The sequence below is a fragment of the Mycosarcoma maydis genome, chromosome 4 (assembly GCF_000328475.2).
Source record: "Mycosarcoma maydis chromosome 4, whole genome shotgun sequence".
Classification (NCBI taxonomy): domain Eukaryota; kingdom Fungi; phylum Basidiomycota; class Ustilaginomycetes; order Ustilaginales; genus Mycosarcoma; species Mycosarcoma maydis.
The window spans coordinates 676099-702868 of record NC_026481.1 but is presented as its reverse complement, the minus strand read 5'-3'; the positions used below and the strand labels follow the sequence as shown (position 1 = coordinate 702868).

At 55.2% G+C, this 26770-nt stretch overlaps 9 protein-coding genes across 9 annotated transcripts; 4 read left to right on the top strand and 5 right to left on the bottom strand.

Moving 5' to 3' along the window:
- Positions 1 to 987: 987 nt before the first annotated feature.
- UMAG_06305 (uncharacterized protein) lies at positions 988 to 2598 on the bottom strand (the record flags this gene model as incomplete). Its single annotated transcript, XM_011390003.1, has 1 exon — positions 988 to 2598. One exon carries the CDS (start codon positions 2596 to 2598, stop codon positions 988 to 990), a length of 1611 nt encoding a protein of 536 aa, XP_011388305.1.
- Positions 2599 to 4135: 1537 nt separating this feature from the next.
- UMAG_06304 (uncharacterized protein) lies at positions 4136 to 8386 on the top strand (the record flags this gene model as incomplete). Its single annotated transcript, XM_011390002.1, has 1 exon — positions 4136 to 8386. One exon carries the CDS (start codon positions 4136 to 4138, stop codon positions 8384 to 8386), a length of 4251 nt encoding a protein of 1416 aa, XP_011388304.1.
- A 515-nt stretch (positions 8387 to 8901) lies between these two features.
- UMAG_10772 (uncharacterized protein) lies at positions 8902 to 9348 on the top strand (the record flags this gene model as incomplete). The annotated part of the gene is made up of 3 exons (XM_011390072.1): positions 8902 to 8904; positions 8981 to 9230; positions 9317 to 9348. The coding sequence occupies 3 exons, from the start codon at positions 8902 to 8904 to the stop codon at positions 9346 to 9348; spliced, it is 285 nt and encodes a 94-aa protein (XP_011388374.1).
- A 146-nt stretch (positions 9349 to 9494) lies between these two features.
- Positions 9495 to 10404, bottom strand: UMAG_10771 (exosome non-catalytic core subunit RRP40; the record flags this gene model as incomplete). Its single annotated transcript, XM_011390071.1, has 2 exons — positions 9495 to 9786; positions 9860 to 10404. The coding sequence occupies 2 exons, from the start codon at positions 10402 to 10404 to the stop codon at positions 9495 to 9497; spliced, it is 837 nt and encodes a 278-aa protein (XP_011388373.1).
- A 534-nt stretch (positions 10405 to 10938) lies between these two features.
- UMAG_10770 (putative organic acid transmembrane transporter) lies at positions 10939 to 11859 on the top strand (the record flags this gene model as incomplete). Its single annotated transcript, XM_011390070.1, has 1 exon — positions 10939 to 11859. The coding sequence occupies one exon, from the start codon at positions 10939 to 10941 to the stop codon at positions 11857 to 11859; it is 921 nt and encodes a 306-aa protein (XP_011388372.1).
- Positions 11860 to 12299: 440 nt separating this feature from the next.
- On the bottom strand, positions 12300 to 13748 carry UMAG_06302 (uncharacterized protein; the record flags this gene model as incomplete). Its single annotated transcript, XM_011390001.1, has 1 exon — positions 12300 to 13748. One exon carries the CDS (start codon positions 13746 to 13748, stop codon positions 12300 to 12302), a length of 1449 nt encoding a protein of 482 aa, XP_011388303.1.
- Positions 13749 to 15416: 1668 nt separating this feature from the next.
- Positions 15417 to 16587, bottom strand: UMAG_10769 (putative potassium channel subunit beta; the record flags this gene model as incomplete). Its single annotated transcript, XM_011390069.1, has 2 exons — positions 15417 to 15575; positions 15685 to 16587. 2 exons carry the CDS (start codon positions 16585 to 16587, stop codon positions 15417 to 15419), a joined length of 1062 nt encoding a protein of 353 aa, XP_011388371.1.
- Positions 16588 to 17287: 700 nt separating this feature from the next.
- Positions 17288 to 19558, top strand: UMAG_10768 (S-adenosylmethionine-dependent methyltransferase; the record flags this gene model as incomplete). The annotated part of the gene is made up of 1 exon (XM_011390068.1): positions 17288 to 19558. The coding sequence occupies one exon, from the start codon at positions 17288 to 17290 to the stop codon at positions 19556 to 19558; it is 2271 nt and encodes a 756-aa protein (XP_011388370.1).
- A 184-nt stretch (positions 19559 to 19742) lies between these two features.
- UMAG_06299 (uncharacterized protein) lies at positions 19743 to 25757 on the bottom strand (the record flags this gene model as incomplete). Its single annotated transcript, XM_011390000.1, has 1 exon — positions 19743 to 25757. One exon carries the CDS (start codon positions 25755 to 25757, stop codon positions 19743 to 19745), a length of 6015 nt encoding a protein of 2004 aa, XP_011388302.1.
- Positions 25758 to 26770: the final 1013 nt, after the last annotated feature.

The following is a 26770-nucleotide window of genomic DNA, read 5'->3' as shown; positions in this document are numbered from 1 at the left end:
TGATCGAGGTCGACCAGGAGAGACTCTGTGTGCGAGAGAGGACAAAGCGAGGGATTGGATTGATGGGTGAGAGAGAAGGAGAGATCGAGTTTTGTGATTCACTCGTCACTCGTCACTCGTCACTACGCCTGAACGCTGCTGGGCCAGCGTGCCCTGTGTGCTGTGCCCTGTGTGCTGTGCCCTGTGTGCCGTGTGGCTGCTGTAAACCTGTGTGCCTTTTACTGCTGTGCCTGTGTGCGGACAATCACAATCGTGAATCACGAATTGGTAATTTACAATTTATTCACGATTATTATAGTTAATCGTGAATGTTCGTGATTCACGAATAAATTGAGGATTGTACAGTCACAGAGTCACGAGTCGCTGCGTATCGTGTATGTTTCGAGTCGAGTCGTGAGTTGGACGGTCTATTCGTGATTCACGATTCGGGCAAAGCGAAGCGTCAGGCTTGGTTGAGAATCGTCAAGGACTTGGCCGAACCTGAAAGACAAACACAGCTTCAGCAACACGCGTCTACTAGACGCTTTCATGGACAGACAGACCCATAGCAGTAACCAAGCCACGAGCTAACTTAACCGTGAATCCTGAATATTATTCTCCTAAAATCCAAATCCAAAGTCGGTGAATCTATTCACGAGTGAATCGACTCAAGAAAGAGCATGAGCCGTGCGCATTTTCACCATCCTGTCAGTCGCGCAACCCAACGACATCCGTGTCGACTTTTCTCTCAGCCTGGACAGCGCAGCAAGACAGCCAACCCCCGGGGGCTCAAAGCCTAGCAGAGTGGTCTAGTCACGCCTCAGAGTCTCTTTCAACATGCCTCGATGGATGATGAGCACCGCCGACTAGCCGCAATGTGGTATATTAGATAGGGCTATACGATGCAAATCATGGATGCCGAGAACAAAGGCGAGGGCACAGGTGGCATGCAAAGTGTGTATAGTATAGAGTATATCTGCTGAGATGGATGTCAGGCTATCTTGAGGATCATATCTTGGGTAGAATATCTTGGTGATCATTTCGAAACGCCTCGCGCTCTTGTTCGGGCACGTCGCCAAGGTCCAGCTGGAGCGCTTCAAGATCCTCGTCGGCAGCAAGTTGGTCGAGCGTTGCAGCTGTCTGTTTGCCAAGCTCGTCATCTACAAAATCAATCAACTTGGGATTGAGCTGGGTCATGGCCTGCTTTCGAACCAACGTCGGTGGAGCTGGTGGAGCTGGACCAGACCGTGTTGTCGCTTTTGGGCCAGCAGCTTTGGTCGCACCCATCTTGCCGGCAGTCGATCCTTTTGCTGCAGTAACTACGGGTCTCGTGGCCACGGGTGCTCGAGAAATTGCGGTAACGCCTGTCGACGACAAAGGTCGACTGCGCGGTGCTGACGCGATCGAGCGCTGCAGACCATTGGATTTAATCACTGACTGGTACAGGCTTCTGCCCGTGGTCATGCGCGCACCAGCATTCAAAGCGCCAGTAGGTGGCTTGCTGACTGCGACGCTAGCTGCCACAGATCCTGACATCCCAGCTGAGCTTGATGCAGCAGTCTTGGGCATCACTTTGCCGATAGCTGCATTTCGTCGAGATCCAGCTGATGGTTGCTTTTCCCGGTCGACCTGAACCGTCACTGCGACATCCGGCCACAAATCGTCGTCGTCACTTTCGGCTGCCGGGTTGGGCGGGGCAAGATCCACCTCGGTGCTGAGTTGCAACGGCGAGAGTTCTACATCGCTTAGGTCATCAGATCTTGCTGCTCGGAAGCCAATCGTTGAAAAACTGGAAAGCTGATCGCCGAGATCCTTGGCCCTAGGTAGATCGTCGAGCTCGTCGGGGAACTCAAACACGGGATGCTTGGCATGCAAGCTAGGCGGCATATACTCGATCTCGGGATACAATTCCTCGTCGGTCATCTGCACAGCTCGAGGCTCGGCGAGCTGCTCGGTAGCATTGTCGCCCTTTTGCAATGAGAGACCCAATTCGGCATCCATGATCTCGCCCATACGTGCTTTGATCTGGCCTGCACGTCCTGTGTTGGCCGCTGGGGTGACAAAGCTGTTTTGGCGGCTCATGGACCTCGCCTTACCGAGCTGCCAAGGCGCTGGCGTCTTTATCATGTCGGTCGAAGCATCCTGTGTGTTGGTGGATGGTGGGTGCGGCTTGGTGAAAGGCAGATCGGTTGTCTGACGTTGCTTGCCGTTGAGCGAACGTAGTGCGTTGGATGTACTGGCTTTTCGTGGACTCGCCTCGGATGACCTTTTCTTGGTGGACGATGGATCAGGCTTGCTCTCAGAGGTTGCTGCTCCTTTGCGAAGCGATGCGTCTTGCTTGGTAGGCCCAAGTCTGGATGGACGCGATACGTTGGAAGCGTTGCGGTCACCTAACGCCTTGACGGGAGAGTGGCACGGTGCTGCATCTTTGAAGAGTTGCGTCGAATTCGAGCTTCCACCGTCTTGTCCGAGTAGCTTGGAGGGCTGAGCGAGCGTTCTTTTGCCTGTTGTCATGTTCTTACGGGTTGGTGAGGCATGGAGTCGCGACGGACCTGGTGTTCTGGTCTGGCCGACAAAGGCCTGGTTTTCGGAGAGGACCAAGCCTCTTGAATGCATCATCGTTATGGCGGGATCTGGCGTTCTGGCAGTCGGTATGGGAGAAAAAAGGTGGGAGACTGAAAGCTAGAGACTAGATACTATAGACTAGATACTATTCAGATGTACGGCCGATGCTGTTGCTTTTTCCAAGTTCCGAGTGTGTGAACGGCGAACCGGATTGGATTGGATCGGATCGATTCGAGTCGAATCGACTGACAAGAGAAGTGGTTGATCACGTGCAATGGATGCGATGCACATGCACAACGCCTGTACAAGCTGAAACGTCCAAAAGCACTGCCAAGGGACAGCGTTGAGCACCGTGTCTAGTTGAGAGGTCGAGATGGATGGAAGGAAAGAAGCAAAGCGTCAACGAGCAGTCACGAGTGATAACCAACCGGCTGTGGGCTTGGAAATTGACTTGATCCCCGCATTCAAGCAGAGTGAATCACGAATCACAAATCGTGAATCGGCCAAAGTTCCCTTTCCCTCCGTTGACTCGTGACTGTCTCGGCTCGTGACCGCACCAATCACGAATCCCGACTGCTTCGCGTCACAGTGCAAATGCATCACGTGATTTTTGAGCTGGTGGCCGCGAGACCATCGTGAATGGGAATGGTTTGTGCTCTTGTTTGTTTGTCCTGATCACGGCGACAACTACAGAGACAATGACGAACGTTGAAGCAGTCACACAAACTTTCAGGATGGATACAAGCCCGAAGCTGCGTCGGGACTCTCAACAGCGACTCTATGTGCGATCCAAATTGATCCGATTCGATTGGACGTGGATGGTCGATTCACGATTTTCACGATTATTGTCAGTTGCCGATGGGAGATTGTAAATAAATAATCACGAATAATTTGTGGTAATCTTGACGTAAACTCACGCTTGACTGGGCGTATGTGTGACAGGAGGTCATGAGTCAAGACAATAATTCACAATTTGATTAAAGCATAGTCAAGTTCAAGTTGAAGCAGAGTCACGAGTGAGTCGAGTGCGACAGTGTGAGTAACGCAGCTACTGTAGTTCCGTTGCGTATGGCCGAGCTCCACATTTTGAATCCCGAATGACAGGCGTGAGGGTGCACATGCCAGGCTGATTTACGATTCACGATTCACGATTCACGATTCACGATTCACGATTCACGATTCACCGTTCACCGTTCAGATGGTTATGTGATTTGTGATGGATCTGAATCGTGAATTGTTAATCATCGTGAATCTCACTCGTGACTGTTGAAGCGCGCGCTTATCACGCTCAGTATTTGGAGTAGCACAACGGCTAAAGAACATGACCAACAACCACGACCATCGTCTCGTGTCTCTGCCTCCGTCATCGCAACAGCCTGTCCTGGTCCCAAGGTCTGCAACTACACTAGCCATACCGCCACCACCATCAGCCTAATCATCGGCACCATCGTTGCAGTCAGTTGTCACTGAGCGCTGCCGTCGACTCTGCTGGTCCTGCTCACCCTACTGGATTGCAGCACTTCTGCCCTGCCATTGGCGTCGTCGCTGAGTCTTTTTTGGCAGCGTCGGCCCATTCGAGTCTTCTAGTTGGATGCAGCCATCAGCGCAACATGTTCCCCAACAGCACCCTCTCTCTCGTGCACATTCTTCCTATCCCACCTCGTCCTCCTCGATTGGTACAGACCACCCTGCCCATCATCAATCGGACGTAGCATCGGCATCGATATCAGCCCAAAAACCTTCTGCTCAGCGCAAACACTCGGTGAGCTCAACCAGCTCAACCGCTCCCACACAGCTTACCAAGCTGGACGGAGTCATCTATCACTTTTACACCACCACAGCCAACCTCGTGATACAGTCACGCCTCGCCCATCTGCGTTCTTCCCTGCTCAACGCCCCGATCGACATCACATCCCCACCAGCTGCCGCTGTATCATCGCATGCTAAACTTTCCCGATGGTTTGGCCTTCATATCCCAGAATCCGATCTTTTCAAGGACGAGCTTCGCTTGTGGCGCTCCCTCACTTGTCTGCTCGCATCCGATGCGCATGATTCGGATCATCCCACTTCCACCTCGGCCGTTCCTGATCTCATCATTGATGTCTTGCTCGATCTCTCAGCCGTCTCTGCCAATCATTCCATCTTGCTCTTGTCCCGCCGCTCGAACAACCTCTCCGCTCAATCCTCGGCTGACTCAAGCATTCGCATACCCATCCACCGCCATTCATCAGGCCGTGCTTCGCCCTTGTCCTCCACCACTCCACCCCTCAGGATCGTTCTTGAACGTTGGCGGCTACAATTTAAGCCTTCGCACCCTTCACCTCCTCCAGATTTAGCCACTTTTTACAAACGCTCGGTGGTGCACTTTCGCGCTTTGTTCACCCTGCTTTGCTCCCTTCCCTCCAATCGCCTCGCCGCCAAGATTGAAGCGCTCAAAGTCGCCAATTCCAAGAGTCGTGGTGCTGACGCTACATTCACGACGTCTTCTGTCCCGTCCCTTTCGTATCGCAACCATGTCGGCTCCCACGATGCACAGATGAACATTGGCTGTCGTCTCAGCATGGACGCCGATTCCTACCAAGCTCGACCAGATTCCGCAGAGATTGCTATCACTCAGCCGCTGCCCGCAGAGCAACACTTGCCTCACCTCAACGATCTCAATCCAGATGAATCAGGCACACCTCTTGGCACCTCTCATGGTCACTACGCTACTCGTAACCTCGTACCTGTTGCCACCCCCATCGGTCACCTCGAGCTATCGGTCAGTTATCGCAAATGCACAGACTATCTCGTAGAAGATGCTTCCAGTTCGGCCAGTGCTCAAGACATCAAGGTCGATCTCGACGAAGATTATTTCCGAGCTCCTCCGTCCTCTGCCACCACGACGCCCGCAGCGCCATCCAATCATCGGCAAGATGACCCACCCCGCTTTTCTTCCTCGGCTCAACAATGTATTGGCGGCATTTCGGCAGCAAGACCTGCCGTTCTCGCAGCTCAAAAGAGCTCCCCCGATGGTGCCACGCACTCGGATGCGCTTCTATCCCAGTCGCCCGCCAATCAGAGTGTCTTCAGCACCAGCGCGCCCAGTCGACACGCTGCTGGCCTTTCCAGCCTCAGAAGAACAGGCTCCACCAAAAGTAACCTCTCCATCCTCAGTCCCAGCAGCTCGTCGGCTGTGCCTTCGAGCCCGGCACTCGCCGCTGCCCTCAGTGCAGAACCTGCCTTTATGGTGCCAAGCTCCATCCGCAGACCGAGCACGGGGGAGAGACGCCTTCGGACGCTCAGTGGTCTTTCCAGTGGTCGCCCCAGCCCACCCATCTCTCCAGTTGTTCCGTCGTTCAACCTTCCAGAAGCCGGTACGAGCCTCCCTAGAAGCGCATCCGCAGCCTATTCCAGCAGTCGCGTTGGTCGCTCCATCTCGACTCGAACCACAAGCGGGTTTGCCATGACCGCGCCAGGTGCCATGGCGCCGCCTTCTTCCTCTCAGCCTCGACCCAGCCTCTCATTTAGTCCTTCATCACCTTCTCCTCTGGCGCAGCACATGTCGCTACAAACATCCAGAACCATCGGTGGTGGAACAGGCTTGGCGACCACCGTCTCCCAATCCACCACTTCCTTCCGCAGCATGTCCGGCTCGGCTCGGCGCTCGTCCACATCGAATAGCGGCGTGTTGCTCGTTCCCAGCCTGCGAAGTGTATTCCAAACCTATGTACCCAGGTCGCAGAACGTATCCAACGCATCCACAGCCAGAACTCTGCCCACCTCGTCGAGCGCCTTTGCACACGGCAGCTTCTCGCCCTCGAACCTGGGCACAGGCATGAAGGGGTCGAGCATCCGCCGAAATTCGAGCACGAGCGAGGCCGGATCTGGCTCTGCATTTGGTTCCAGCGTCACTTCTTCAACCGCCGCCAAGCCGCAGATGATCAAGCGTTATAGCACCAACTTTTCCTACCGCCAAAACCGCGAACGAACTGGAGCCTATGGCAGCAGCCTTGGCTCAGAAGGGTCCGGCTCACTTGGCGTCGTCGGTGCTGGAGCTGAGCCGTCCAGCTACCCACGATTCGGCGGGGCTGGTGGAAGTTTGAGCTCTGCCTACGGTCGCAGCTGGATCTCGAGAATGGAACAGCGTCAGGGACTCGGAACGGGCGGCGCATTTGCGAGGACGTCGAGTCTCGACGATGCTACTGCTGCAGCAAACGCCTTATCTGCATCAAGACATCGTCCCTCATCGGCAGCTGCACCGACCCATCTGGGCGGTGGCCTGACGCCAAGTCCAAGGAGCCACGACGACGACATGGACGACCTCATGCGCCTTCTTGAGACTCGCCCGGCGTTTGGTGCTTCATCGATGGGCAAATTGACCAGCCTTCGAAATGAGCGCCGGAATGCACCAGGGCTCAGCAGTACACCTGAGGAAGGCGCTGTGCCTCGCGCCGCAGCTTATGGTCCCGATGTTTTGACTGACTCGGTGCAATCCAACCTGGGACAGGACCGGCCATCCCCCTTGTCTGGGAGCGGACTGCGCTCTGGCAGTGGCCTACGCACCGCCAACCCAATGTCCCGCAGCCAGCTCGACGATTTACTGAATCGCATGGCGGAGTCGGTGGGCATTTTGGGTTCAAAGGAGCCATTGTCGGCGACCAGTGCTGAGACTCGGCCGGATGGGACTGTCTACGAGGATACCAAGACACAGGTCAGTGATTGTGCAGCAGTCGCACAGCTGCCGCTGCCGCTGCCACTGCCACTGGCATCGAGGCCTCTAACACCCGCTCAGATCTCGGCAACGTTGGGCAAAGGACGAGGAAGCACTGGTGAACGGATCGAGGGTGTGGTGGAGCCTGGGCGCGGTCGTTGTTCGAGTGCAGCCGGGTTCGCACGCGGCGAGGCGAGTGTGAGACCTCGAATGACAGTCAGCCATCAGGCTCGTGGTTATGGTACTGCAGCGGGCGCACACTCGGTCATCAGCTCGGATCCGATCGATTCAGCACAGATAACTTCGGGCGACGAAGCAAGAGCCGGTGCGCCATCGACTGGTGCCGACGCTGCCGCCGTTGTGCAGACCTCAATGACCGGATCGTTGGAGCCATCTCGCTTGCCGGACTATGAAGCTGAAGGCGATCTCATTTTCAAAGTGGATGGACAGCAAGACTACGATCCTCAAGATGAGCTGCCTGGCGAGATGGAGATGATGCCTGAGGAACAAAATGACGATGCTGCTGCTGCTGCTGCTGCTGCTACTGCTACTGCTACTACTGCACGATCGGCTAGTTCTGGCATATCGGCGTTGGGTGGAGGTGTAGAGGGTGGATTGGGAGCGACGCTGCCTGTGGGAGCTCATCGTGAAGGCCGAGCACACGACTGGCACGCAACAGATCGTTGGGAGCGTGTGCGTGCCCAGGAAGCCGAGCGACGAAGAGCAGATGCGGAGATGTCGCGCAATTTTGGCCAAGAGGTGGGAGCAAGCACGAGGGGAAGAGGATCGCACAGTCCTTGGCGCGGCGTCACGCAACCAGTAGTGACCATGGGCACAGGAGCGACAATGACGGCAGTGACGGTTGGCACAAATGCCACAGCAGCGCCCATCGGTTTCAGGTGCAGTTCCACTCGACCATTCGGAGGTGCACACAGGCTGATCGGCGGCGGTGGTGGTAATGGAGGTGGTGTGGGTATTGGAGGAGCTGATTTTAGCCCGAGTAGTGGAAACACTGGTAGCGACGTTCGGAGAAGTCACGGTGGCAGTGCACCGTCGAATCAGTTCTACCAGCCACGGGTCAGGCAGCCAGCGGTGCCTGCGTCGCGCGATCCGGTGCACGACGATGGAGCGGAAGAGGATGATGATTGATGCGCGTCAAGAGGCGAGTGTTCTGCGCAAACATGTGTTGGGGCGATGATGGATGCATCACTTCGAGCTCAGATTGTCTCTATGGGGGTTTACTCACGACTCACAAAGTGTGAGCTGGTTTGTGGATTCGTTCGTGATTGAGAGAGAGGCTGAAGTCAGGAGTGTGCGTGGTGGGTGAGCTGACGTGACGTGTGACGTGGAGCGAGCTGTGACCTCACACGTCAGTTGTGAGTCGTGAGTGACGGATGTGTGACTTTTAGGTGGATTCGTGATTTTCCGGTGAGCAGGCGCGTACAGGTGAATTCACAATTCGTGATTGTGAATCACGAACCACAAATCACGAATGCGGATTGCGGGTTGCGGGAAACGTTGCACTTTGCGTGTTGTGTTGGAGCGAGTGGAATCACGAATCTGAGAGTGGTGAGTGTTACGAGGAGGCGTCTCGGATTTGATCTGCGCGATGCTTTGCTACCACGTTATGCTCGATCGTTGAAGTTTCGGTTTTAGCTACAAAGATGGTAAGTTGAACGCTGACTGTTGCTCACAATCGAGGTAGTAGGGATAGCTGGGCTGAACTTTGCGGGAATGATGCAGCCGACGTTTAAAGATATCAGAGCGAAGAACGCGCAGTTTGCGGCGTCTGCAAGAGAGAATGCGGGCAAAGCGCGAGTTAGGACGTCGAAAGACGCACCGGATTCGGTCGAGGCCAAACAGTCGCAGCAACAAGGAGGACGCAACATAGTCAAGCGCGCTCGTAGCGACCGTCGAGCGCAGAACAAGAGTGCAGGTTTGAGCAATAACAAGCTCGCGCTCGGCTTGATCGTGTTCGTCGTATGCGGAGGCGGTAAGTAGAACCAAGGTACCATGTACAAACAAGCACACACACCACTCTGACAAGCATCTTATGTTGGTCTGGTTTGCCTCGCACAGTCTTCTTCGAGCTGATCCGGCTGTTTCTGTAGCACTACCCGCTAAAGCGACATCAATCCCAGCTCGACATCCACCACGCTCGCTCGTATGACTTCAACACACGTATCAGTCCTCATCTGCACACGATCCAAACGCTTTTGCAGACACTCGAATTGCACGCCATCACCGAGCCGTAGATCTACACAAACTCCATGACCAACGACCGCACCGTCTTGGCGTCGAGATTTGCAGCTCTGTGTTTGACCACGTGTTGCGCATCCACCTCGACGTTGTGCGTGGTATCGTGTGCAGCGTGTTCAGAATGGAGGTATGTTGGATGCAAGTCGGCGGCGTGCAACACTTTCGAGACGGCGATGACGTGTTTTGGATGATCCGCTCGGATCCATACGGCACCGTTGGCGCCTACGGCCGCTTCGAAAGCAAAGTGCGTTGCGATCTGTTTGAGCAATGTATGAGTTGGGCGCAAGAGGCTGTGTATGAGCAACAGCAGGTCAGCTTGATGGATGCAGCATGTATCGGAACGGTCGAGATGCGTTGACATACCTTTTAGCCAAACCTACGGAACACCTGACGAGCATTGCACAGCCTGAGCGCTCTCCGCGTTCGTTGGTGGTCTTTAGATGGCCGAAGCCATCGCTCTTTCCAGTGACTGGGTTGACGCAAGTCAATTCCGGTTCTGTAAATCGGTCTGCGGAGACCACACGTGCATAGACGAGTGAGCCGATGCGCAGATTCGGCTTATGCCGTTTGGTCGCGCCTTGAAAGCTGAGCGCTGGCAGCGTAGCCGAGTGCGCACCGAACAGCGACACCGTATAAGATTCGGCACCCCGGTTAGTGATCTGACCAATCACGCTGTCCGAGGCAGATGCCACGTAGCGTGTTGTATTAGTTTCCACCCAGTAGACATGGTCTTTTCGATCGCGATCGCAAGTCGGCGTCGAGGAGGACGACGAGATCTGGCCTAACGCGCCGGCTCGAATCGCGCTTAACTGTGACGCTGACGAGACGCTCGGTAAAATCCCTGGCCCCAGCTTGATGGCTGAGCTCGAAGCCACCGGTACGACGTCTCCTGGCAGCACGATCGTCATCCTTGCTCGGTGCTTGCGATCACCCGCAAAGACAGCGTCGATCCGTGTTGGTCTGTGTTCGTCGTTTGATCTCGAGCCGCACAGGTGTCGGTCTGCCAGGCGTGCAATGCTTACGATGGTTTGCAGCAACAAGTGTTACAGGAACAGGCCGACGCAACAACAAGCTCGAGAGCAACAAGCTGCAAGTGATCACGACGAAACAAGTGCAAACCAGATGTGGAGTGTATGCAGCTTCGTGATTCACGATTCACGGATTCACGATTCGTGCTCGACATGTTGACGGAAACACCAAAAATGACTAAAAAAATCATCAAATTCGCCGTCCCGTGCGGGAAGAAGAAAAATCATGAAACCGCAGTTGGCAAGTGCGAAAAACACGCACCACAGAGCAGCGCTACGTTATCAAACAGAGAGGTTGCGTATCGTGTATCGTTGCTCTATCTTGGACGCTGATCAAGTCACTGCTGCTCGTCTCATCAGCGTCTCTTCTTGCATCGAATCCACAGCGGCGGCGTCTGTGTGAAACATCAAGCAATGGCGGAGCTCAACGGTCTCGCGCCTAGGCACCCTCTGCTGTCGCAAGGTCAGAAAGACGTGCTTGCCGGAACAGTCGGTGGTATCGCGCAGGTGCTTGTTGGTCAACCGCTGGATATCCTCAAGGTGCGACTGCAGACGTCGCCACCGGGGACGTATACGGGCATGTTGGACTGTGCCACGCGCATCGTACGCAACGAAGGCCCTTTGGCATTCTACAAGGGAACGCTCACGCCGTTGCTCGGTGTTGGAGCGTGCGTTTCGATCCAGTTTGGTGTAGTCGAGGCTTTGAAGCGCCAGTTGCGCGCGTCCAACGTGTCGTCTGGAAGAAAAGAGGATCTGACGTACACACAGTTCTACTTGGCAGGTGGTGTTGCCGGGTTGGCTAACAGTTTCGTCGCTGGTCCCGTAGAGCACATTCGTATCCGGCTACAGACGCAACCGTCGCCACCGTTGTATCGTGGACCGATGGATTGCCTGAAACAGATGCTCTCGTCGTCAGGCATCTTCCACGGCGTCTACCGTGGACAGCTTGCCACGTTTGTGCGCGAGTTTCATGGGATGGGAATGTACTTTCTCACCTACGAAGCTCTGGTCGAGTACAAGCTGAAATCCTCCCAGCTCAGCCGAGACCAACTGCCGGCTACGTACGCCATGTTCTCAGGTGCCATGGCAGGCTACGCACTCTGGCTGACCGCATACCCTGCCGACATCATCAAAAGCAAACTCCAAACCGACTCGCTCGATCCGCACAATCGGTCGTACAAAGGTGCGCTCGATTGCGTCCAACAGACATTCAAACACGACGGCATCAAGGGCTTCTTCCGTGGTCTACTACCCACCCTGGTCAGAAGCCCGTTTGCCAACGCGGCTACGTTTGTCGCCTTCGAATTCGCCGCTAGAAACTTGAAGCATGTCTAGATCCACCAACGTTCTCAACCATACCCCCAACCCGCTTCGAAATCGAATCCGATCGGCTCGATTCTCACACCATCACCCCACCAGCATCGCCGACCCAACAAGCAGAATCATAGCACCATTCGAGCCAATCAATGGCAGACAGCTAAATACACACAGCGCTGACAAGATACAGCCAAGACAAGCGCCGCACAGACGAACGCCCAAGCTGGCAAGCAGCCGATACAGAGCAGTGCACACTGCTCAAACATGTGAGAAGCCATCGTAAAAATGAGATGCAACGAGCCAATAACAGATGCGATCACACGCGAGCCTTAAATCGAGACCAAACCTAACCGTAGCGCGATAACAGCAACCACCAAGCCAAGCGTACCAAGTTGAATAGAATTCCCGCACCCACCCACAAGAACGACACTCTGTTGATGAGCAAAGTGGTGAGTGGCTCATGCCAGGTCCATGTTCCAAGTGCGAGACCAAGCATCGACGCGTACGCCCATCTCGTGATCCGCGTCTGCCTGGTCCAACGAGCGACACTGCTTGTCATTCTGAGCCATCGCCACCGTCAGTCGCGCGTGAAGCATGCAGCCTCGCTCACGTGCATCGTCTGCTCCGAGATACCTCTCAAAGGGATTGCGTGTCATGTTGCGCGGGATCGGAGACGTAGGCAGAGGCGGCAGCGGAAGTGCCATTTTGCGAGATGACAATTCCAGGTACTTGGGCTCGTGCGAAGCGTCGACAAGACTGTCAGACGCTGGCGAAGGACAAGGGGAAGGGCTGGCAGACGGGCTGCGCGATAAACTTTCCGAGAGGCACGGAGAAGGTGCTACGGATGCGGATGCGGATGCCAGCAGAGCATCGACTTGGCGAGGATTCACTTGCGGTTCAGCCTCTTGGTCCATGCTATCAGCTTCATCGGCGCTTGGAGAGCGAGGCCAGCAGAGCGAGAGTTGCGCCGCAGCAACAGCCGCGCTGGCAGCCATGCGCTGCTCGCAAGGCGAAGTTGGCGAGACTGTGAGGCTTTGAACGATATCCTCGGGACGAGGAGACGCCGCACCAATCGTGGGCGTAGAGCGTGGTTCCTGATCTTGGTCATCTGCGTTGCGCGTGCCAGTGCCTAGACTCGAGTTGGACGGCCGAATGATGTGGCACACTCGAACGTTGGATTTGGTGGGTGTGCGCTCCACGTCGGCGGTGATGCAAAGTCTCGTCCCAATGGTGGGAGATGTGCGGGGTGAGGCGAGCATGGGTTCATCGTCAGCCTTTAGCGGCTTGTCCGCGAGTTGGCGCTGTTTGGCAGAGCCGCCGATGCCGACGCCGACGACGAGAGCATTGGCATCAGACTCGACAGCCGACTCGACAACAGATTCGGAAACGAATGAATCGGAGCGCGCGCTATCCTGGGTACAAGTGAGCGACATGGATGACGTACGCTGTGAAAGGCGCGAAAGCGGACGTGAGCCAAGACCGTCGCGAGATGTGGTGCTGGAGCGAGGAGGGGGGGAAACGGTAACGGTCGAAAATGCCAAACCAAGAGGCCAGCCGACAAGGCCGGGCGAAGTAGGGTTTGAGAGCGAGTTGATGCTGTTGGGTGTCTTTGGACGAGAGTAGGGATGTCCAACCATCCTCATCGTCGCTGCTGACGTTGCTGTTGAGCCGATCTCTAGCTGGATTGAATCTTTACTTTCCTCTGCCGACTGACTCGAAGATTTGCTGCCGGAGCTCGAAACGGTTCGAGACGAACGCGAACGCGTGTGTGAGCAAGACGACGAGTAATGGTGGTGGTGGTGATGATGTCGACGATTTACGAGTGCGATCGGTCTTCGAGGCATGGGCGCTACCAGCACCAACGAAGGTGGTTGTACCGCCTGACTGCTGACTTCGGGCTGCGACATGACGATCAGTCAGCCTTTGCAAACGAGTGTAGTCGAGGTCGAGCCCTCAAAGAAACGAGGTCGGATGAGCCTGTGAAGAGCCGACACTTGGGTCGCAAAGATGGAACGTCGAATCGGTGGTGCCGGCCAAGAAGCAGACAGAAGAGGCGGGAGAAGGGGAAGGCGAAGGGGAAGGCGAAGGGGAGTGGACGAGTTGCAGACGAGCTAGAGAAGCTAGAGGAGCTTGTAAGGGGGATAAGTGAATGATGAGCGAGAGTCGCAGGAACCGTGGCAAGTGAGTGGGTGGAAAGGGCAATACAGGATCGACGTAGCAGCGCAAAGGCGTTTAAACAAGGCAGCCGCCAGTCGGGATTGCCGATACCACCGAGAATCGAGCTCCAGGGCTGAGACTCGTGAGCCTGTGACAGGGATCGCAGCAGTGTGAGTCCCGCTCGGCGTCTTTCATAAATTATACGTCAAGTTAGTGGCAGGCACCCTTGCAGTCATTCACGATTTACATTTATCTGCCAAACCACCAACAGATGTACATTTGTGTGTGTGGAGAGCAAGGGGCATGAAGCAGCAGCTGAGAACTCGGTCAGCTGGCCTGCAGAGATAAGCGCCCCTCTCTGCCTCGCCTCGACTCGATTTGGATCGCCTCCTGATCATAGGCTTTCTCTGCACAATCTGAATCGTTAAATTCATTTCTCACAACCACGAATCTCGGGGCTGAAGGGCTCGCTCGCTCCCACACTGGCTGTTTGGCTGGCTGGCCAAGTTGGCTAGCTAGTTTCGGAGATGAAACGTGTGACGAGGTCCAAGCGAAATTCGTGCGTTTTGGCTCCTGCAAGCACCTGTCAAATCTCTACAGGCGAGAAAAGGGGAGAAATCCACCAAAATCCCACGAGCGGCCAGGAACCTAACCTGAAAATGGGCGTTTCCGCTGTGTCAAGCTTTCCGAACGAAAGACTGGACGAATCCATGAATCAGGTCCCGGCGGCGACAGGCGAGAGTCACAGAGTGGTGAGTCTAGAGAGTGGTGGGTAGATCTCGATTCTCGATTTCATCGGTACCCAATCACCCGAACGATGAACTAACGTTATTCGTGATTCACGATTAGTGATAAGTTTCGAGTTAACTCAGCCTGACTTGAAAATCCACCTCTGTAACTCAACTCAGTAACGTCAAGTTAACGATTCACATTCTGTGATTGTTCAAACTTGTGCGAGTGACAAGCAAACAACGTGAAGGACAAGCCACGAGCTACTGTAAGTGAGCGGTTTCACTCTAGATTGCCTCTTTGAGTTAGCATTGGCTACTTAGGTCATCGTTCCAGTTGAGCCATCTCATTTCGCTTTTGAGTGAACCTTGTTTGCAAACTTGTCTTTGGGCTGCAGAGGTTCGTGACGGGACGCCGTATGCTTCTTTCATAGCTTGCTCTTGGCTGATGCTCGGTTGGGCGCCAACGATGATCGGCCTCTGCTCCATCGCGACGCATGGTAAGCAGACACATAGACGGGCACGGAGGCAAAGTTTCACACAGGGTCAACATCTGCGCTCGTCTTGAATCATGCCTATCTGAGCGTCCACGTTGCTTCATCCTACCGGACACTGTCAATGGGAAGCAGTCACATTGAAATTTGCACCTGACCAACAAGGTTTGCTGCCTCGACATTCGTGATTAGACATTTACCTTCCGTACAGCGGAGGCAGGGCGGGCTTGTTGCCCAACACCTCATCGATCTGCGACATGATATCGGGTGTCAGCTTTTCGATCAGATCCAGCGACTTGAGGTTCTCGATGATCTGTTCCGGCTTGGAAGCTCCCAGAATGACGGTCGAGACGTTCTGCAGTCCAACACAATTCGATTCAAAAGCATCACACCAGAGTGACTGTAGGTCAGTGCATCAATCTCCTTTCCATGTCGAGAGACCGAGAAAGAGAGACAGAACTTACAGGGTTTTTAGCGCACCAAGCGAGAGCTAGATTGGTCACCTTGGTGCCCAAACTGTCGGCAATCTCGGTCAACTTTTTCACTTTCTCAATCTTGGCTTGACCCTCAGCGGTTTGAAGCTCTTTGACCGTGTTATCGAAGAAGCTCTTGTTGGTATCAAAGCGAGACCCCGCAGGTATGCCGTTGTTGTATTTACCTGTTAGCAGACCCGAGGCCAGTGGAGACCAGATCGTGGTGCCGTAGCTGTGCGATTTGTACAGCGGATCGTACTCCTTCTCGGGGCGTTCGCGGTGGAACATGTTGTACTGGCATTGGTCGGCGATGGGTGGGATGAGGTTGAGACGGTTAGCGACCGAGTGCGCCTCCTCAATCTGCTGCGCAGACCACTCCGAGGTGCCCCAGTAGAAGCACTTGTCGCTCTCGATCAGACGATTGAATCCGCGCACGATCTCGTCCATGGGAACCGTGGGATCCGGGCGGTGCGCCATGATCACATCCCAGTACGACAGACCAGAACGCTCAAGCGATGCAGTAGCAGCTTCGATGATGTGCTTCCTGCTCAGCCCGCGAGCATTTGGATCCTTACCACCCGTTCCAAAGAAAACCTTGGTAATCAGAACCAAGTCACTTCGACGCAGATTCAGATCGCGGATCGCCTTGCCCATGTCGACCTCGCACTGACCTGCCGAGTACACCTCGGCCGTGTCAAACGTGTTGATGCCGTTCTCGAAAGCGAGTTTCATGATCTGCTTGGTTTCGTCGCTGTTGACCGTGCCGCCGTACGTCAGCCATCCGCCGAGCGAAAACAGCGAGACGCGCAACCCCGAGCCACCCAGACGGCGGAAGATCATGTTCTTGGGATCATACTCGGGACAATCTTTTGGGTTGGCAGCGGTGGGAGCCATTGTTGCAAAGCTACTCTCGATGGATAGAGTTCAAAAGGTAACACAAGGTGACGGAAAAGACGACAAGGTACGAGAGCCAAAGTCGCACCCTTTATTACGATCAGACAGCCCAGCCAGTAGGAGATCTCCAGGAGCTTCTCGTCCCTCAGCAACACTCACGACTCGTGACTGTATGGCACATCCGGGAGAGTTTCCCCCACTGAGACAGTGCGCGATCCGCGCCATGTGTATAGCCGACAGCGAAACACGCTGACTCAATATGTTTTGTCGGACAACATCTGCACGGGCCAATCACAGAATTGGGCCATAAGGTGCAGCAGATATGCAGCAGCGAGCGCACAGCGGAAGACACTGCACCGAGTGACAGCTCGGCAAGTCGCTTTCGGTGCTGTTGCTGCTGCTGGCTTGACTGGTTAACTTATAGAGTCATGAGAGAAATCCTTGACTGTCGTGCGTGAAACGGAAGTCGGAATCAAGAATCACGTGAATGTCAGATTCGTGATTTATTGAGTGTGCTCCACTTCTTCCTTTTCTCGTTTTGTGTTTTTTTGGCCATTCAAGATTTCCTTGACGCTTGTTAACCTATCGTGTATGATAGTCACAGCCATCACCAAAGATCTTCGTGCTTTGGTTCGCCTCCTCAAGGATCTCGGTGCATGGTAGCGTATCCAAGATGCATTGAAATATTCAATCATCCATCATGTTGACAAGAACCCTCAAAGCCCCAACCAGCAGCACACGCAAAGCGTTACACTTCTGCAGTAAAACCAATCTTGGCAGCCAGCTTGGGCAACAACTCGCCATCTTTACATCATCCTCACTATCATCATCGGCACAAACCAGAATACACGCGTTCTGGACCACTGATGAACCGTTGCTGCGGGCCCTGCGTCGGCGACAAGAGTCGTACCGTCTTGCTCAAACGTCTGCACGAAAGAAATCCGACCGATTCGACGCTGTGCAGCTGGCCAAGTCGGAGATCAGGTGGGCAGTGCAACACGTTCGAACGCCCTCGCTCCCACTCTCGGATACATCGTCCAAGAAGAAAAACGGTTTGACTCGAGATCAACGGAGACGTCTGGTGTGGATGACCAGGCAAATGACCAGGAACAATGTACCTCTATCGTACCTTTTGGGAAGTGTACCGTTTGGATCGTTGAAGAACGAGTTGACGGTGAGACCGCCTGTGCTACTTCCTCGGCCAGAGACAGAAGACTGGGCGACGCAGGTGGTCAGCGTCCTGCTGAATCTGAGCCGCGAGCAGTTAGACAAGGTCCGCATAGTCGATCTTTGTACTGGCTCGGGGTGTATTGCGTTGCTCGTCGCCGATGCACTTCGAACACGTTTGGGGGCAGCCGGAGAATGGAAGGTGGTAGCATGCGATCGATCGCCCATTGCTGTCGAGATTGCACAGGAAAATGCACAAAAGCTTGGATTCGAGATTAACCAGAAGCAGTCGAACCTGCACATTGTCCAGGCCGACATCTTTGAAGATGGAGATATGGACAGGTTGGCCGTCATAGCAGGAGGGCCGTTTGGGCTGATCGTTAGCAATCCGCCGTACATTCCGCGACGGGAATGGGCTACGCTGTCAAACGAGGTCAAGCAGCACGAAGATCCAGCCGCCTTGATCGGCGAACGCGATCCTGAATCAGCCGAATCCAGCAGCGAAAGGCAGAGGTTTTTAGACCGGCACGGACTAGCATTCCACCAACGCCTCGCTGATCTTCTCTACCGACCCACCTTCTCCACCTCGTTCGCACCGCTGCCTCGACTCGTCGCTGAATACGGCAGGGGTCAGCAGAAGCAAGTGGAACAGCTTCACGTCGACCTCAAGGCGCCCAAGGATCGTTTGCCCAGAGTGACGCACGTGGACGCGCAGTTGGTGATAGTCGGATTGGGAAATGCTACGACACATCCGTTGACACGACATTCGATCGGACAGGTGGTTCTGGACCCACTTTTGCAAAGGCTGATTGAGATGGATGGCAAGGTGAGAGCAAGGTTGCGCGCGATACGGGATGGACTCGAGCAAAATAGAACAGAAGCGGTGCAGAGTGGACGTGTGGATACTACTAAAAGACCGGACTGGTCGACATCGGTACCCACAACTCTTTCCATTCCTACTTCGTTCACTTCGTGCGCTGCTACACCGCAAGAGCTCGATCTGGACCAGTCTTGCCTCGACCTGCCACGCCAACTTACCAAAGTCAACGGTAAAAGCGGAGGATGGTCCTGCACCCTACCTCTACTCATCCCCTCTTCACCAGCTACTTTTTTCTCATCGCACCCATCCGATTCGACCATCTTCTCCGTCAATCTCTGCCTGTTCAAGCCGTCCCACGCGATGAATCTGTCCGGCGTAGGCCTCAAGGCGTTCCTGCAGACGCGCCATCCCTACTTCGCCTCCACCAGTCATTCCACACCAAGTGAGCACGCATCAACAGGAACATGGAACACGGACGACATCTTAGTTCTACAAGACGAACTTGACCTGGACTTTGGATCTGTCAAACGGAAAGACGCTGGTAGTGCACGTGGGCACAACGGCGTACGCGATATTGTTGCACGACTCGAGATCCCCGCTGTTTCCTCCACCACTTGCGCATCGACAAAACGAACCGCTTCGAACGGCGCAGAAGCATCCGGACCGAAACTCACTCGGCTACGAATCGGAATCGGTCGACCGTCCCATTCTACACCCAAAGATATTTGGTTGCCCGCATCGCTGCAATCCAAAAAAGCCCCACGTGTCGATCGTTGGGTGCTGTCACCACTCACACCGGCCGAATTGGAAAGCTGTCGAAACGCTAGTCAGCGACACGACAGCGTGATTGACCATGTTGAGACGCTTACCCTTCAGTGGGTCGCAGAACGGTGTGCGAGCTTGGCACAGCATTCGCAGGTGACGAAAGACGTTGGCTCACGGAAGGATCAATTTGGTGTTTTTCGCACTGTCTGGGTGCAGTAAATCATCGCTGGGCACGCTCGTGACTGGCGATACTCGGCTTGGTTGCACTTCACAAGGTCGTCGTCACTTTAAAGAAACACATCGGTACAATAACAGTTCTATACTTTCAACCGGATCGAATGATATGCTAACGTTGTGAGGTGCAAGATACGTAACAAGGGAGGAGCTTTGCTTGTCCCGCGCACTAACTTGACCGACTGGAGGTGCTTGAAAATCCACTCTCCCTACGCATGATGGCGTGCTTTGACAAAAGCATCGAAGCGGGCTGACCTGCGCTTCGCTCGTTGCATCTCGACTTGTCACCTTGCTTGGTGCCGAAAGTCAGAGATTTCGACGCAGACGAGCGCAAGGACGACTGCGAGCCGTTGCCACCAGCGGTGGGTTTGGGAGCACGAACAATGTTGGCATCGTTTCCCCACTCCGGTTCGGCATCTTGAAGCGTGTCTGCTGTGGCAAGCGACGAGTTGGACAGCAGACTACAAGATTGGCGCGCGCTAAGACCCCGGCTCAGCAGACGTGCCATGACCGAGCCTGCGCTTACGTCGTCGTCGTCAGCTTCGTCGAGCGGCGTATGCTCGTGCATGTAATCTTGCGTATCCACGTCCATTGCTTCGATACTGTGACTTTCTTCGACCGCAGACGTGTTTTTTCGACCATACTGAACAGATGACGATGGCTTCTTCTTGGCGTGAGCAGTGGCCGTCAATGGAATGCCCCGCATTTGGGTCGTTGCAACCAACTTGGTGTGGTCCTTGAGCGCAGTTGTCACGCGTACTTCCGTGTTGTCATCGTCCGAATCCCATCCGTTGGCTTGGTCGCCGTGCGCTTGCCTGTCATCTCCTTCATCGTCATCTATGGCGCTCCGGTGTTTAGCCTTTCTTCGTTCGCGCACGATTTCGGCCACATCCTTGAAGCCGATCGTGCGCGGCTGCTTGGTGACGATTGGTCCAAACTCGTCCACCGCCAAGCCTTGCTCGTCGTGGTCCTCGGCCTGGTTCGCAGCCGCGTCGTCATCGTCCATGTCCTCGTCCTCATCGTTGCTGTCCTCCTCCTCTTGGTCATCAGCCGCCATCTCCAAGAACGCGTACCTTTCCGACTCGTGATCGATCACATGCGTTGCAGTATAAGCTTTGACGAACGCCTGAGCGTCCTCGTGCGCTGCCAGCGCATCCAGGCCATCCTCAGTTCCATCGAGCAGTTTGCGCTTCTTCCACGTCGATGCGGACATGCGCGATCCGAGCTCAGCACGCCTTCTAAATTCCTCCTCGTCGGCATCTTGGTCCAAAAACCCTTCGATTCCGTTCAAGCCCGCGTTTCGACGACGGTTTCGGAAGACACCTTGAATCGCATTTTGGGCAATCTCATGGTTTTCGCGGTCCCTGGCCTCCATGTCGGCGCGGTAGCGAGCGTGTGCGACCTCGTCCTTTTCGGCTTCATCCAGCTCGCGCTCGTTGTTCACGAGCTCTTGCAGGTCGGCTGCATCCGCATCGTCTTCATCATCTTCGTCGTCGTCAGCCTCAGAGGCGCTGCCATTGTCGTCAGCAAACACGCCTTTGAGTCCACCGCCATCTTGGCGCCTGTGCCCACCGATCTCGTCGTCTTCGGACTCTTCGGCCTCTCCTTCAATGTAGGCCGACTTGCGTTTCTTCCGCTTGCAGGCACGCTCGTCCTGTGCGATTTCAAGCGGGCCTTGGCGCAAGACGTCAAAGGCATTGCGGCGCTTTGGCTCCGGCTGGCTAGATGGAGGGCTATTCTGATCATCGACTTGGCTGGCTGTATCGTCGTCGTGGTCCTGACGCTCCTGCTGAGCAGCGTCTTCTGCAATGGCATCGTTGCAAGTTCCACGGCGTAACCGCTTGAGCTGAACTCGCCCATTCTCGTCCTCTTCCTGCGCGGATAAAGATGCATTCTGGTCGCCGCCGGCACTACTGACATCGCTGGCTCGACGTGTGGAAGACGCAGCTAGGTGAGGCGACACTCCCGAAGCCCCCACCGCAGCCAAAGGTTGGCTCTGCGACTGGCTCTGGGTGTCGTACTGAGACCAGAGACCCACCTGTTGGCTCGGCTTGGTTTGTGTGAAGAAGCCGTCCCTGTTCATGTACATCTTCTTGGGAGACACGCTGACCATCTGTGCTTGTGCATATGCCTCGCGCTCCGCCTGGCTCTCGTCAAAGCTGGGCAGCACCGAGGGGGTTGGATCTAGTAGATCTGTCGCCTCGCCCATCTGAGCCTTGCGCAGCGCTGCAAACGCGTCCACGTCGGTCGACTTGGGCGGCGGCATGGCCGAGGCATTCCAGACGCTGCGTTCACTCTCTGACTCACCCGTAGCTCCTCGCCCTTCTCCAGTTGGCTGCGGTGTGCCCTCGAAGAAGAACTGCGTAAAGCCACGCGCTTTACCACCAGCGATTTTGGGATTATCGAAAATGTCGAGGCTCTCGCCCCGCAGCTCGTCCTGCTGCGTCTCCTGGAAGAAAGCGCCGAGCGCCGAGTTGACCGACTCATCGCGGACAAGCTCTCGTCGAGTATCGGTTGCTTGAGGTGCGCGAGTGAAAGATGGTGAAGAGGGTGAATGGCATTCACTCTGACTCTGACTCTGTGTCTGTGTCTGTGTCTGTGTTTGAGTCTGATCCCAAAAGGATTTGGGAGCCTCCGAGGCGGCATGCGCTGGCGGGGCTGCAGACGAGGGCGGCGGCATGGTCGGCTCAAAGAAGCGTCCAAGATCAGCGGCCTGCGAAGGGATGTCGTCGGTGCGGAAAGACTCGTCCTCGAATTGGCCTGTCGCAAGGGAAACGACAGCAGGATCGCAACAGACGGCAGCTGCCAGACCTGGAGGTTGAGCGTGTTGGATGGCGGGCGAAGACGTGTTGGAGCGAGACAAGAGCATGCTCTGGTCTATCGACTGACTCGAGATATCGCCGAGTGGTACCCTTGGCCGTCCCTGGCTCAGTGCGGCATTAGCTGCATGAGTGCCGACGCGGCTGCTGTCAAAGGGTCCTGGCTGCAGCGAGTCTACCTCTGCTTCATCATCGCCATCGTCGTCATCTGCCACTGCGCTGCGTCTACCTCTCCTGACATGCGGACGAGCTGCAGGCATTTCGTCTTCGTCGTCGTCCATGACGGCACGGCTCGGCAAGCGGCTGCGACCAACACTGGGCGAGACACACGAGCGCTGCGATTGCTGACTGGTCCGAGGCGGAGCATTCTCCTTTTCGCTATCGTCGTCGGCTTCCTCGATCGTATCTCTGAAGCCAGATTCGTCGACGACTTGATCATCATCATCCTCTTCTGCGCTACCAAAGTCGATCAAGTCTTGATCCTCTTCGGCCGCTTCGATTTCACTGGCACTGCCCATATCGACGTCACTACCTATCGGCTCGCCAATGACCGACTCGGCATCGCGTGCCGGCGGCATGATGTAATCTGGGTCGTCCTCGTCCTCGTCCTCGTCCTCGTCTTGATCCGTCTCTTTGCCTTTGTTCAGGCTTGTCTCTTGACCTTGGCTGGTTGCGGCTTCGCTCAGCCGCTGGAGCATGGCGGCGACATCGGGAGCAGCTGATCGTACATGCTGGTTGGTAGTCAGCGCCGTCGCATCCTTTCTACTTGCCTTCTGGGCTCCACCTTGCGATCGAGCTTTGAGGCTTTGCGTATGCGCCTTGCGCATCAAAGTCGCATTAAGCTGCGCCTGTGTCATTTTGGGAGGATCTGCGCGTCTCGCGCCCTGAGTTGACGAAGTATGGGCATGCGCATCGTCGTGGCGGGCTTGTGTCGAAGCTGTCTGTGCTTGTTTTACCGGGACATGACCCGCCGCTCTTTCAGTGGTGGTAAAGAGACCCTTTCCGGCACTACGCAGCTGGCTGTCAGTGACATCTAAGTCGTCTTGACCTTCTACGTTCCCTGAATCCTCGGCAGTGTGTATCATAGCGCCGGGCGATCCGTTGGCGCTGGTGCCGATGTATGACTTGCGAGAGGGAGGGGTCTTGGCAGGGCGAACGCCGATCTCGCGGTAGAGGAGATCCGTAGGACGCTTCTTGGCTGGCGTGGTGGCAAGGTTGTGCTTGGCTGCCAAGACCGAGCCGGGTCGGTACACCTCGAGATCGTCTTGGTCTTCCATTCCGATCTGGGCCGGCTTCTGACCTGAATGCGGCTCAACTGTGACTTTTCGAGATTCTGCATGGGAAGACCTCTGACGCGACTGTTCCAGCAAACGAATCTTGATGTCGTATAATTTCTGCCTGTTTCGAGCTGCATCCCTCTCGGCCTCTTGCTGGTCGCGGCTATGCTTAACGATGGAGGCGAGGTCTGGCAACTGACTATCGTCTTCGTCTTCCGATCCGGCATTGGTGAGAGAATGTTGGTTTGACTGCAAAACATGGTCTTGCTTGGTGGCCAGACCAGCAAGTCGACCCACAGCGGAATGCTGGAGAAAGCTCGCGCTGCCCGTGCTTTGATCAAGGCCTAGTCTGCGCTCCTGCTGTCTTGACATGGGCACCACTGGACTACTGGAATAGTTCAGATGAGGGCTTGATCGCTCAGGGATGGGATCAGACTCGATAGGATCCGAAGCGTGCTGGCTCTTGGACTGGCCGGAAGGAATTTGCGAAGAAGACTTGAGAGTGGTATCGGAAGCACTATCTGAGGGTTGAGCGCCAGTACCACGCAAGGTCTCGTTGGTTCGGATCTTGCTGAGCAGTTCGTTGATACCAATGGTCTTCTTTGGCTGAGCAGGTGCGAGTCGTGCTCGGTTCTCACGAGCCATGCGAGCGGTCTGTCTGTGCATGTTTTCCATCTCCTTTTTGCTGAGTGGCTTGACCTTGGACTGCCTATCCTTTGTTGATGCAGTAGCACGCTTAGGTGCGTCGTTGGGATTGACGCGATCAAAGTCGGCTTCAGGATCGCTGAGGATGTCTCGCTCCTTTTGCGCCAACTTTTTCTTCTTCTTCTTCTTTGACTTGGTCTTGGAAGTGGTTTTTGTGGTGGAATGAGCAGCCATGAACGCAGGCATGGCGTCATTGTGTTCGTCGTCGTCGCTCTGCTGAATATCGAAGGAAGGAGAGCGACAAGGCAATCTGGCAGGACTCGCATCCCCGAAGAAATCGTCTAAGAGCGGGTCGGGCTGTGCAGTTGCCTCTTTCGCATCCTCGACCTCCCCTTGTGCCTTGCGAGCTCTGGCAGCAAGAGCGTCCATTCTTTCGCGACGTGATGGGACGGTGGCGTTGGGGGAAGAGGGACCGGAATCTACATTGTCTCGATCGGTAGACATGGGCGGGTCAGAGGACTCGGAGCTGACAAGCTTAAACGTGCGAGGCCGGCGAGATTGAACGTGGTCATCGTCCTCATCCGACGCAGAACTTGCTTCGTTGCCGGAGGAGGATGAGAACTTGGAGTGCTTTGAGCTACTACCTTTGCCCTTCATGGCAGATACCTTTGCGCCGCGTCGATGGGTGATTGTGACGCTGCCATCTTGGTCGACATCTGCCATGCGGCCGTTGCCAGATTCGTGCGAAGAGAGATGCAAAGACGATAGGGGCTGTGAATTTGAAGGAGGGACGGAGGACAGAGAGCCAGTGAAAGGGTCTGAGCCAACGTTGCGGACAGACTCGAGGTCATCGCTATGCTCTTTGATGCTCAAAGGCTTTGAAGTTGGGTTGCATGGGACAGTGCTGGCGTCGATGCCAGCGTCCGAGTCCAAGTCCGAGTCGTAGATGGCTCTTGCCATGCCGAGGTTAAACTTCTTGGTGCGATCGAGTGCAGGTGACTCTGGTGAGCTTAGTCGAGATGCATCATCGTCGTTGCTGATGTGTTGAGATGGGTGTGAATCGGTGCGTCGAAAGAGAGAGGAAGGGCCGATCTTGATGGCCGAGTTATTAGCCGGAACGGTGGTGGCAGGAGAGCTCTCGGTAGCGCCCGTTACGTCGTTGCCATCCTGATCGATGTGAACAGGCGCGTTGCGGCCATAGAAACGCATTGGCGAGTCAAAGAGGTCAGCCGATGGGGAGGGCTGCGAAGAGGGGGATGAGGACTTGAGGCTGTCGCGCGTGAGATCGTCGTGTTCGGCTGCGAGAGGCTTGCGCGAATAGGTGACTTTGGCTCTAGAGCCGGCGACGGTGGAGGCGGCTTCAACGGAGGGAGCAGACGAGGGAGCGAGCGAAGAAAGTGAAGTGAGCGGTGAGGATGATGACGCCGGAGCCTCGACTTGCATTGTGACGGTGACACGGGGAGGCGATAGCAAGAGGGAACGAGACTAGAGGCGATGGCTTTGGCTTTGGCTTTGCTCGTATGCCCAGACCATGTGAGAGAGGACGAGATGGTCAATGATGAGGTGACGGACGGTGATGTCGAGCAAGTAGCTCGGTTCTTGGCGTTCTCTCGTCGTAGCTTTGACGGAAAGCAGAATCGGAAGGATAGCAGAACGAAGGATACTAGACGGACGAGCAAGACCAAGGTGCTGAGTCGAGTGGTGAGTGCCTTGCCTTGTCCAGCTTTGGCTGCGGTGGGGGAGTGAGTCGTGAGTGACTGTGTAACTTGTTGCCTAAGTTATTTCTGGATTGCTTCGATCGCGGCAAAGTGGAGTGTGAGCAGCGTTGAACCGATTCGCGACTGCTTCGACTGAGAATCGTGGATTTCGCAGCGCGATTCGTGAATCACAGAATCCTGCTCAATTCTTTTGGCTCTGTCGCAGCTGTTGAATACTCTCGCTCAAGCTTAACGCGTCGCGCGTAGTTTTGCACGTTGCACCTTCGCACTCGACGCTTCGCTTCGTGCTTCGTGCTTCGTGCTTCGTGCTTCGTGCTTCGTGCTTCGTGCTTCGTGCTTCGTGCTTCGTGCTTCGTGCTTCACGCTTCGTGATCTGTGAATTAATTTTCCTTGTTTGTTACACCCGAGCATTCTGACAGCCAAGACAACGCGTCGTGCGTGACGCGTGACGGGCACGCGGCACGCGGTTGTTGGCTACATGTTATGCCGACATTGGCTGTACACCATTTCGACTCGAAAAGGTCTGAAGATGGGATGAGCAATAGCGACAATTTGATTGGAGCATGTCCAAGTGGAATCGTTAATCTGTCGCCATTCTCGATTTTTACCGCGGCAGCGAGTCACGCGTCTTCAGCCTTATCAGGCGGTCTCGCCGAAAAACAACGCTTGTTCGGCTAGCCGAGGGAATCACGAATCATCCGCATTCGTGATTCACACTCGTCCTTCCATCATGGTGTC